The sequence below is a fragment of the Caretta caretta genome, chromosome 19, assembly GCF_965140235.1.
Source record: "Caretta caretta isolate rCarCar2 chromosome 19, rCarCar1.hap1, whole genome shotgun sequence".
Lineage (NCBI taxonomy): Eukaryota > Metazoa > Chordata > Testudines > Cheloniidae > Caretta > Caretta caretta.
The window spans coordinates 15,780,308-15,792,781 of record NC_134224.1 but is presented as its reverse complement, the minus strand read 5'-3'; the positions used below and the strand labels follow the sequence as shown (position 1 = coordinate 15,792,781).

The 12,474-nt window shown below is 48.8% G+C and overlaps 1 protein-coding gene across 1 annotated transcript in view; it reads left to right on the top strand.

Moving 5' to 3' along the window:
• Window positions 1-12,474, top strand: part of NKAIN1 (sodium/potassium transporting ATPase interacting 1) — a 209,135-nt gene that overhangs the window by 136,689 nt on the left and 59,972 nt on the right. Inside the window, exon 2 of the mRNA XM_048826180.2 lies at window positions 9,724-9,861. Coding sequence (XP_048682137.1) covers window positions 9,724-9,861 — 138 coding nt within the window. The remainder of the gene's footprint in view (window positions 1-9,723; window positions 9,862-12,474) is intronic.

Sequence of the window (12,474 nt, the reverse complement as noted above, 5' to 3'; positions counted from 1 at the left end):
TCATCCCTGGCTCCACCCCAGAGCTCACATCCCCAGCCATACCCCTCACCCATCCACACCCCATAGGGTTGAAGGCTACCAGCTCGACATACCGCTGCAGGTGCTGCCCCCTCTCCCACCCCAAATCTGATTTTGTATGGCTGCTGATTCAGCCGGGCTCCCAGCACCTCCGGCACCTAATTGCTCATGGCCACCCTTGAACCTGCGGCAGGTTCAGCTGCCATCTCTGTACTGGCAGGCTAGCAGCGACATGGCTCTAATCTCACTCCCAGCTCATGGGGGCGGAGGGTGAAGCCGCGTCCGGACTCTGAGCAAGGTCAGCGTCACTTGGCGTCCTGGGGGCAGGGGATGGAGACTGAGCACTGCTGGGGATTGTGAGCTGCGGGGGTCTCAGGCAGCAGCTGAGAGGGTCCCTACCAATGTCTGCTCCTGCTAGCGGGGAATGTGTTTGAGTCCCACTGCAGTGCCAGGTCGGATGTGCCAGCCTGGAGAAGACTGCTGCTCATGATCCCACCCTCTGCTGCAGTTAGCCAGGGACAGCAATAAGGTCAGCAGCTCCTGGGTAGAGAGCCTCATCTCCCCTTCTCCCTCTGCCTGCATGGGATGCTGCAACGCCCACACCAGTCTCAGGTCCCCCAGGCATCATTTGGCTGGACAGCTCCACTCTGCCCAGGTGCAAGAACATGGCAGGTTCTGCAGGGTCGGGGCTCCCCAGCCAACAAGCTCCCTGTCCCTATAGCATGGTGGAGCTAGCCACAGAACTGCCTTGCTTTTGGTCACTGTGGGCTATCCCTGGCCATTGCTGAGGACTCAGCTTGGCCGCAGGGGCTGTGGCCATGTTTTGTTTCACTTCACCCTGTGGAGGATGCCATGAGGGGTGATTCATGGGGACAGGGCACTGGACTGCATCTCAGGAGGCCTCCCTGTGTTGTATTCCCAGCCATGCTGATGACTTGTTTGGTGCCCTTGGGCAACTTGTGCTCTGCCTCTATGCCTCAGTTTCCCCATCTGTAAAATCCAGGCAATACTGCACACTCACCTTTGAAAAGTGCTTGCAGCTTCATGGATGAGAAGTGTCATCTAGGAGCTGACTACTCCTTTTATTAGGCAGCATATTACAGAGCAAGCCAGTCACACTCGCTAATGAAGACTTTATATTCATCCTTTGTCTGTTATTTTCCTTAATCTTAAACAGACTTTAGCCAGGCTGAAAGACACATGCTTTGCTCTTGGTGTTGTAACTGCACTGCACACCACTCAGCATTTACCTGCCAGGCAGATGCACTGGAAAAATTTGTAGATGCAATTAACAGACTTCACCCATCCGCAGGGAGACTGTCTCATTAGCTGCTAATTTTGCCTCTCCCTGTAATGAAGAGGGATTTTTGCTACGTGTTTCAATCAGACGCTTCCAATTTCCCTAGAAATCTCATTTTGCCACCTTCAAACTGTTCCAGCTTGACAGCCTGGAATTAAGGAGTCCTGCTGAAATGGAGCCTGTACTGACCGCATGTAAGCATGCTCACCTAGTCTAGCTGTTCATAGTGAAATCCCTCAGAAGCCCTTCCTAGCTCCAGCCCCAGTATCAGAGGCTTATGTGATCACCAAAAGCTAGCAGCCTTTTGGTCTAGCTGCTTGCAAGCAGCTCTGTCAGCAGCCCCCAGATCGATGGCTGGCTATAAACCAGCGAGTGCCACGCTCCTTGTATCATTTATTATTTACATTCCTCGACTGAAAAGATTTACAGCCCGGTTGTGTTTCCGACAGCCCTTAGCGAGTGTGAACAAGGCAGAAGTGAATTTGGCTGCAACGCAAACAGCCCATGCAGCCCTGGCTGTGTGTGGCCGCTTGGCATGAGAATGCTGGTTTGTTCCACCACGTGCAAGGTTGCTGAGCATCCGTTTTCACTGAAATCTTAGTCGCACCTGCCAGGCAATGCAGATGCAATACACAAGGCACATGCCACGCCTGGGAGGATAGTGCAGGCTAGTGGTTAAGGCAGCCAGGCCTCCTGGAGTCTGTTCCTTTCTCTGCTACTGGCTTGCTTTTTGGCTCTGGGAAAGTAACTTCTCTTCCCTGTTCCTAGCTTTTGCCCAGCTGTAAATGGGAATAATACGGTGTGCCATTCTACTGCACTCTGTCAAGAGCCAGCTGTATGAAGAATGCCAAACAGAACATTGCCCCATGCAGTCCCTGCCCCATGCATTGACAGTCGCAGATACTAATGGACTGAGGCATTCATTAAGCCTCAAATAACAAGAGTTAATCTACCTCGTTCCTTGTGAGACAGGAGAGAGTTACATTTTATGGATGGGGAAAGTGAGCCTGGAGAAGCGGAGTGACCAGTGCAAATCAGCAGCAGGTCTAGGAAGAGAACCCAGGAGTCCCCACTCCCAGCTTCCTCGTCAAGCCATTAGCAACGTTCCCCGGTTTGTGATGATGGGGACTGCGATGGGTCTGGGACAGGGAGAGCCTGGGTTGTGGTGAGTTAGCAGTGTGTGGAGAGAGAAATCCAGTGGATTATAACCTCCATTCTCACTGCACCCCGGTACCAAGATGAGTCTGGCCCAGCCCTGCTTGTGAATAATCCCAGGGAGTTCCAGGACCCAAATGCACTAAGTCATTCCTGGGCATGAGCCTTTGCCAAATTGGGGCCACAATGACTGGTGCACTTTAACCACAGCCTGGAAGAATTGTGAGCAGGCAGCCCAGCGCCCAGAGGAGACAGGCCAAGACGCTGAGAACAGCACTGGGTGTTTGAATGCCCAAGGAACATGGCTGATTTGCCAGGCTGGAGGAACCCTTTGTCTCTGCAATAGGTCTTTGGTGGGGACAGGCCTGCGCTGTCACCCTCTTTGACAGCTGCTTGGCTGTGCACATCTGGCTCTGTGCTCCTCCGGCAGATGTTACCACCCTGCCCCTCCCTGCAGAACACAGGATGGGTGAGTAGCTATGTTAACTCATCAGCTCAAACAGGGGACCCACCACAGCAGAGTCAACTTGGGCTTGAAATACCTGGTTCTGAGAGCAGGACAGGCAATGCAGATTCGTTAAGAGTTGCTTCTCTTACGCTGTGCCCATTCTAAGTGCATATTGGATTCTCCTAAGGAGGAGCATCATGGAGCTGGGGCTTGGACCCCCTTGGGGACCTGCCTGGGGAGCTAGAGAAGTGGAAGTGAGGGTGCCAGCAGCCTCTGGGGAAAGGGAGAGGAGCCACAGAGTGGGCGGGGGTGGTGGTGTCTGGAGCCAAAGGACTGAGCCAAGATGAGAGTGGCTGAAGGTAGAGGGGGCACTGGCAGGTTTGCTGACCGGTGCTGCAGCCGAGAGCAGGATCAAGGATGTTACAAACAAGGTCAGGGCCATGGCTGGAGCCAGGCAGGGGAGTCAGGTTTGGGGAGAGGGGTCAAGCCCTCCTGTCTGAGCAAGGCAGCTCAGGCTTATTCTCGTTTCTACTCCATGAGTGCCAGAGGCTCCACGCGAGATGAGGGCCCCAGGCTCTGCCCAGACACATCGCAAGCAACAGACCCTGCCCTGAAGCATTTGCAAAAGCCCTGATCCAAAGCCAAGTTAAGACAATTGACTGAATCTCTGAGAAGAGTCTTTCCAGGGGCTCTGGATCAGGCCCTGCACAGAACAGACAGAACTACTGTCCTGGTCAAGATTCAGTGACTTGCCCAAGGCCACACAAAGTCTGTGGCAGAGCCAACCGTCCCGATTCTGTATCACAGAGGAACTTACAGGCTCCAGCTGAGATCAGGGCCTCCTCACGCTGGGCGCTGCATGGGCACACAGCGGGAGCCAGTCCCAGCTCCCAAGAGGTCCCCGTCTGAAGGGGAGACACAGATAGGTGAAGTGGTTTGCCCAAGGTCACGTAACAGGTCAGCAAAGAGCCAGGAATAGTACCCAGCTGCTCTGAGCCCCAGACTCTACCCACTAGACCCTGCTCCCTTTCCAGTTGGGAGTCACTGTTAAGGGGATGTGAGTTCCCTTCCCCCACCTAAGACTGCCACCCCTCCAGTCTGGGTTTTGGCTTGTTTGTCTGGGTGCCATTTGACAAGCCCCGATGTCTGGTTTTTTTAATCTGTCGAGGGAAGGGGGAGGCGGAGAAGGGGGCGAGGCCTCAAGCGAAGAGGTGGACTCAAGAGTCCCATTTCCAGCCATTAGAAAGGTGGCAAGCCTACCCCCACCAGCCCAATCTTCCTTCCTCTCAAATGAAGCTGCAGATTAACCCGTTCCAGGGAATGTCCCCCATCACCATGGAACCCCAATCACTGGTTAACATTCCGCTCGGGGGTCTGCTCACCAGGCACCACAACCAGGATCAGCTGCTGCTTCCTCACAGACCCGTTTCTCCAGGCAGCAGAGTTCACTTCTCACCTTGGATTGCTGAGTGGGGGAGGAGGGGCACTAAATCCCGGTAGCCCAGCTGATAAAGGTACCCCTAACCTGAAGCATAAATAACACTTGTTAGCCAGTGACACACGCAGTTCACTCAGCCCATTAAATGCAGCAATCTAAAGCAATACAGCTTGCGTCCCTCCAACTAATGAAATTGGCCAGTGCTCTGTGTTGATTTTTGTCTGAGTCGTTTTGGTTTGCAGTAAATTCTCCTCAGCAGCACTGTCCCTGATCATTCCCCCGCTGCACTTCACTTCGCTTGGAGCAATTGCCTGGTAGGGCCACTGAGAAGCAAGAGGGGATTTGGGGGCTCGTGTCCCATTGGGCTTTTCACGATAAACTCATTGTTTACTTTACAGTTATAATTCAGCTATAGAAAATGCTTACTCCAGCCAAATGAGGTCTGAGAGGTGGGGAGGTTTGAAGTGTTGGTTTGAGAAGTTATATGGGGTGCAAAGTAACAATAACCCCTAGCCTCTATTCAGTGCTATTCACCAGAAGTGCTCAGAGCACTTTACAAAGGAGGTAAACCTGATATTACTGGGGAAACTGAGTCACAGAGCGAGGCAGCAGCTTGCCCAAGGCCATCTAGGACTAAGGTGGGAATAGATCCCAAGAGTCCTAGTACAGTGTGCTGTCCACTATGCCATAATGCCTCCGTGTATAGCTTGCCAGACACGTAATATAGCTCCATAGAGAAACACATCAAAGCCTGTGATACTGAGCAGGGTAAAACTGGGGTGTAGTGAGATATACCTGAGAAAGCGGAGAGACAGAACTGGACTCTGATGCATATAAATGTAAAGAGGATTCTTTATTGAGGCTGCTGGACATAGACAGACCCTGTGGTTCTCCCTGGCTCCTAATGTAACTGCACAGGGTCTCCCTTAGTCCTGACCTGGACTCAGCTGTTATGAGAACACTCCAGCACATGCGACAGATGGATTTGGTTGGAAGGAAAGTGCTTGAGCAGCATCTAGTGACCCCAATGTACTTCCTCTTTCAAAATGGGCTGCAGAGAAATGCAAAGGGAGAGCCTTTGATGTACTGCCCGCTCCAAGCGTTCAGAAATCATCTCTGGCCCCAAACATTCATGAAATTGTCTTCAAAATCGTGAGATGAATATGTTTCTGTACTTTTAAGGTTCTGAGCCTTTAATGTTCATATTTGCCAGCTTTTCTCTGCAGCCACAGGGGCTAGAAACTTGGGGCCAGGTCTACAAAGGGATTTAGTAGAGATAGGCAGGAACTGGAATTGCCATTTCATAGGAAGTTCTGCCATTTCTAAATTCACTTTCATTTCAGATCAGAACAAAATACAAAGAATTTTGAAATGTCCTGCAAAGTGAAATGAAAAAAAAATCATTTTACGTCAATCAAAACCATTCATTGTTACTGTGACATGTTTCAATTTTTAAATGTTTTTATACTAGAAAATAAAATAAAGTTTAAAACAAAAAGTGATTTTGAAATGAAAAGTTGAAATGGGCCTTGCCAAAAATGTCCAAACGGAAGGTTTCAACCCTATGGAAATGCTTTTTTTAAAAACAAAAATCAAAACAAAATTTCATTGAAATTGACATGTTCCTGCTGGTCGTTTTGGTTTCTGTGAAATGGCATTTTCCCTCTCGGTGCTGACTGGGAGTTACAGATGTGCCTATAGGAGTTATGTACCTACCTCCAATCAACTTTCAATGTGAAGCAAGCCCCCAACCTGCTTAGATGTTTGTAAATCTCACTAGATGCCTGGCTGAACCTTTAAGTGCTTAAATACCTTTGCAAAGCTGACCCTTACTCTTCTTAAATGAAACGGAGAGTCTCTCATCTCCAACCCCCGGACTTTAAAAACAACCCCAAATTTGAGACATGTGATAAAATTGTGGTAACAATGAGGTTGGGCTAGAACTGGGAGTGGTCTCTGTCAAGCAGTAAAGGGGTGAGAGAGATCCTGGTAGTTAATTTAATCCATCTAGTTGATCGTAAATATGGAGCTGCAATTCATTCCTGGACACGGTAGCAAAATCCATCTGAATAGAGCCCCTGGGCAGAACTGCCCTCATGCTTCTCTTTGCTGAGCAGACTCAGCAAATGCATTGCATGATCTGCATGCAGCATATTCACTGGGACAGGTTTTTGCAGCGGAAACCTCTTTGCACCCTATTACTTCATCACCAAGAAAAGCTCTTTGGTTCCATGTTAAGGGTCTTGTTATTTATTATTTGTATTGCAATAACGCCTAAGGGCCACGGACCAGGGCCTGACTGTGCTAAGACCTGTACAGAACCAGAAGAATTGTGTTTTAAGAGTCTGTCCTCTGCGTTTCCTTGCTACCTGATGCTGTATGTCATTTATGAAGCAATGCAGGAGGTTTGCAATAAATTCCATGCAGCTCTGATAGACTTGGGATGTGTGGGTGGATGTGCGTGTGTATTATATACCACTAGTTCTCCATTAGATCCAAAATTGTAAAGTCTAAGCGTATTTTCTAGAGCTGACCAGAAAATGACCCCCAGCCCCAAATGTAGGTTTTTGGTTTTTCAATGAAAATCCAAATTTTTTTTTCAAAAGCGGGGGGGGGGGGGGGGGTTGTGAAAATTTTCATTTTTGACATCAACCCTTTTTTTGAATGAGAAACATTTTTGTGCAAACAGTGTTGACCGGCTCTAAGATTTCCTCATGTTACAAACCATAGACAATACAGGGAAGGGTAAGTTATTTTGCAACTGGCTGGAGAGACGTGTGCAGTCCCTTACACAGAGCTAGCTGCTCCTGGGACAGTTGCCGAATAATAATAATAATCCCTAGCTCTTTTATATTCGTTGGCATCAGTAGATCTCAAAGGGCTTTACAAAAGAGGCAGTATCGTTGTCCCCATTTTACAGATGGAGAAACTGAGGCACAGAAAGGGGAAGTGACTTGCCCGCAACTGCATCCCCCTAGTGATGGGGTTGATCCAGACACTTGCATTTAAAAATCTCAGGCTGCAGCTCAGGGAAACACATTTCCAAATGCCCCTTTTCACTCTAGCACAGTCATGGTCGAGATCACTGGGTGTCAGATGCTCCTGCCCCACATAATTGAAGGCTAAGGCCCAACTCCTGCCACTTTTTGCATGCAGGCACAGCACTCCTCCAGGATGCAAGAAATTGCAGGATCATGGTTTCTAGCTTTTCAGCCAATATGTATAAGCGTCAGTGGGGACACTTGGATAGAGAGATAGAGACACAAACCCAACACCAAATGCCAGGAATCATGGCCAAAAAACATGAGATTGGCTTAAAATTAGTAAAGTATTTATTTTCCTTGCACACGGGTATTTGAACCTTTAGGAGTCATGTTTTCAAGCTTTTCTCTACAGCCATCACATGTATATATATGAGAGATGTGATTCCCATCTAATGCCGTGACTCCAGGTGCTCGGGTTTTAAGAAAAACACTAAGTATCTGGTGATGAAATCAGGGAGTTGGCAATGCTGCCCCTCTTTCAAACCTTATCTAAAATGAATTCTGTAATTAAGGATAATAGGCCTGAAGCCAATAACAAAAACAGAGCTAAATAAAGAATGGAATAGTAGGCAGAGAAACAAATACTGAGACGGTCTTTAATTTTGCATGCATTCAGAAATCACTATGCAATATTTAAAACTGCATCAAAGCCTTATTTATGATTATGACAGACAAGTGCCATTAAAAAATCATGGTGGTAAACAAAGAGAATTCTGTACACAAAGAGCAATGAATCATGAAGTAACAGACTGATTTGGAGGTAAAGGTGGCACAGTTCGAATTTTCTACTGTCCCGGAAAGCCACTGGACAAATACCAGCTGTTCTTTTGTATTGATTTCACAGAAAGTAAAGGAGGACTTGTGGCACTTTAGAGACTCACCAATTTATATGAGCATAAGCTTTCGTGAGCTACAGCTCAGAGTTTCTATCAGTCTGGGCTAGGAAATTTTCCCTGAAGCAAATTAAACTCAGGGATGAATCTGGCCCTGGCAGTTCATTCCGGGTTTTCCCATTCGTCTGTGCCAAAGAGGCGAGTTCAGCGAGAGACCCTAGTGCCAGAGCACTGGATGAAGCTGGGGAGAGCAACTACTCCTCCAGTGCTGCAGAGAGTTGAAGGACATTTCAACAGAAGAATGAACTGAGCTAAACATGACAAGTCTCACTTCCATTATTATCCCCTTGTTTGAGTCTCCAAAGCCCAGCCCTACTCTTGGCCTGTAACCTAAGTCACAGGCTAATGCCCAAACCACTGTAGTCTCTGTACACTGCTCTGCTGCCTGTGGGCCCAGACCTGCTCCCAAGATAGCTTTGCCATTGTCTTCACCAATACCATAGATGGGGTGGTTCTGAGATGGAACACAGCTTCCAGACCTCCTTACACACCTCCTGTCCCGCTGACAGGGAGAGTCCTTCTTGCTATTCAATGCAATTCACTGCAGGACAAACCCCATCAGATGGCTCAGAATCAGAAAAATGGCTCCGAGCCTCTTCCATCATTGGGGAAGTTTGGACCCTGATCTGAACTTCACAGCTCTGGCCCATCCCTCTGTCTCTCACTGCCACTGTCAAGCTCCAGCTCCTTTCCCTGCAACCAAGAAGGACATTCTGGAGCATCCTTCTTTGCCATCAGCTCAGTGTGTCTGTGCACCTGGCTTGCTGCTGGAGAGCTGAGTGTGAAATGTGCCCGGAGAGAATGAATTGCCAGGAAAGTGTCACAGACTCTCTGCAGTTCATTTTTATAGATTCATAGATTCCAGTCCCAGAAGGGACCATCACAATTATCTAGTCTGACCTGTATAACTGTATAACCTGGCTGACATGGGCCAGAGAACTTCCCCCAAATCATTCCTAGAGCAGAGTTTTGAGAAAAAACACCCAGTCTTGATTTTAAAATTGCCAGTGTTGAGGAATCCACCACGATCCTTGGTAAATTGTTCCATTGGTTTTGCTATTCCAGTTTTGCTAGGGAGGCACTTGCTCACAGTCTCTTAACAAATCAGGAGCCTGTGGCCTGCAGTTCAACATGGGGAGAGGTTCCTACCTGCTGACCCTATGAGCTCTTGGCTACCCATTCCACTGACTCAAGTCTCCCCAGTCCCTCCTTCTCCAACTCCAGCAGGTGATTATTCCTAATAAAACCTCCCTGCCATGATGTATTTGCCAGACGCTGGATGATGAATCATGCAGACATTTCAGTCTATTGTAACTAATTGTCCATGGGATTTCCCATTAATTACATGATACTCTTTGCCTTTAATGTCCCACGAGCCGCTGTGCAATGAGTAATTCTCTGCTCTGTCCCCCTTTGTTCTTTTCCAGATAGCAGCGCTGGAGAGGCAGATCTTCGACTTCCTGGGCTATCAGTGGGTGCCCATCCTGGCTAATTTTTTACACATTATGGCTGTCATCCTGGGCATCTTTGGGACCATCCAGTACAGATCCAAATACCTCATAATGGTAGGTCCAAGAGGCCGACTGGTGCACCCTGCCTGCTAGTGCATCTCTTTTACTTCTAGCACTTTGGCCAGCACTCCGCGGGGCTCACTGCAAATACTTTACTGCTTTACTGCTTTACTGCTCGGGGGCTATCGGCTGGCACTAGCCAGCACTCAGCAGTAATGATGATAATTTGTAGTGGCCCAGATTTGGCCAAGGAGATCCATGCCTGGAGAGGCCCTGCATGCCCCTCGAGAAACGGGGAAGCCAATCACATCTGCATCACCATCCTCCTCTGCTCAGCACCCTGCTGAGGGCTCGTTGTGATCCTCATGGAGGAGAGGGCAGGACGGGATGCAGGCCAGAGAGCCTGTGTGGTCCCGGAAAGACTGGTCAAAAGCAACAGAAAGATCCCTCCCATTGGGTCACAGAGGCAGCTTGTCGCCAGCTTCGTTAATATTAAGGGTCCCTGTGTATATATAAGGTTTCAGAGGAACAGCCGTGTTAGTCTGTATTCGCAAAAAGAAAAGGAGTACTTGTGGCACCTTAGAGACTAACCAATTTATTTGAGCATGAGCTTTCGTGAGCCAGCTGTGGCTCACGAAAGCTCATGCTCAAATAAATTGGTTAGTCTCTAAGGTGCCACAAGTACTCCTTTTCTTTTTGTGTATATATAAGGGTTCCCAGCAGGCCTGCCCCTGTCTGCTATTATGAAGTGCTGTGCGACCTCACCTGGCTCTGTGAGCTGCTCCAGCAGGGAGAGAGAGCCCTGTATCAATGCGGAAGAGAGAAGAGGGGGCAGTGGAGGTGGCCAGCCTGATTGGAGTTTCATTGCACATTTAGGATTCAACCCAGTTCATTAAGGCTTTTCAGTCCTTACAGTGGCCATAGGTGCAATTTTGATGGACCCCAGCTGAGTTAAAGTGAAGTTCTGAGTGACCGTAGGTCAAGGTATGATGCAGTTTCCAGTAACTGCAGGCCACGTTATGGTGCAGTTTCAGGTAACCCCAGGCTGAGTTAGGGGCAGTTTCAAGTGACCGCCGGGCCAGGTTATGGCTCCATGTGGGATCTGCTGTTTCATTTGGTTTAGACAGAAAACGGTGAAACTGGCTGTTTGAGCAGAGTCTTATTCTGAGATTTGAGGTTCACTTGAAGCTCAGGGAGAGTGACCCCCTTGTGAACGGCCACAAAGAAAATGAGAAAAGACGGGGGAGTTTGGGGGAAGGAAGTGACAGGAAGGGGAAGCTGATTGAATGTGGAGCAGGGTGGGAATGAAATGGGGGTGAGGTTTTCCTTCCAGAATCCCTCCCCCGTGCCCGCTCCTGGGAGTGGGCGGCAGGAGCAGAGGAGCTGAGGAAACCAGCCACACAGCGGCGCAGATGGTTGAAAAGTTGCTGGTGGAACGTCTGATGCAACGAAGTGAAACCGTTTCATGGGCACAGACTGATTCTGCTGAAACGTTTGATAAAAAACCCACCACCTTTTATTTCGATAAAGTCAAAGGGCTCGGATTGCACCTGATTGTTGGGACTCTCATGTCATATGATATTGAACTCCAAGCTAGACAGTCAAAGTGAAGTGTTTGGACTGCAGAACAAGAAGCTATGGTCTCAAGTTGCAGCGGGGGAGGTCTAGGTTGGATATTAGGAAACACTATTTCACTAGGAGGGTGGTGAAGCACTGGAATGCGTTCCCTAGGGAGGGGGTGGAATCTCCTTCCTTAGAGGTTTTTAAGGTCAGGCTTGACAAAGCCCTGGCTGGGATGATTTAGTTGGGGTTGGTCCTGCTTTGAGCAGGGGGTTGGACTAGATGACCTCCTGAGGTCCCTTCCAACCCTAATCTTCTGTGATTCTATGCTGAGCTTTGGTAAGTTCATTTTGCCGTTTCGTGGGAAATTTCCACCAGCCCCTCCTGTGCAAGCCACTTTTTACACGGGTGCAACGCACCGATCCCAGGGATTTGCCTCAGTGCGGGTGTACTGGCAGAGCTACCTCAGGCTGGTCTACACAAGTAAATGTCCTTCCCCCAGAATAGTTTAAACCAGTTCCCCAGTGCAGGGACCTGTTTAAACTAGGCCAGCACAACAATTCTTTTGCCAGTATAAATTGCATCTCCCCTAAGGGGGGTCACTGGTACAGCTATATCAGCAAACCCTTTCTCATGTAGGCAAGGCCCCATATAAATAATCCCAGTGCTGACAAGCCCCGAAGCTTTCTTAATGATGCTGTAATTCCCAGCCAATTACCTGGGAAATGTGGTCAAAAGACTGTAGCCAGGGCCAAACATCAGCTAATTCATCCTATCTAACTCTCCCACTTGTCTGTCCCAGGGGACAGTTCAGTTACCATGATTGTTGTTCTACATGGTGTGAATAACTATGCAAGGCCCTGGGAATCCAGACTCCTGGTTCAAGTGACAGCACTGCCCCTGATTTGATGCATGGTCTTTGACAACTCACACCAACTCTCCATGCCTCAGTTTCCCCACCTGTGAGACAGGGAGAACAGTCCTTGTGTAATGCACAAGAGGAAATGGGAGGATCTTCCCAATGTCTGTGAAGTGCACCAACATCCTTAGATGTCAGGTGCTATGGACTTGCATGGTATTTTTGTAGAACAAGTTCTGTTCTCAGCT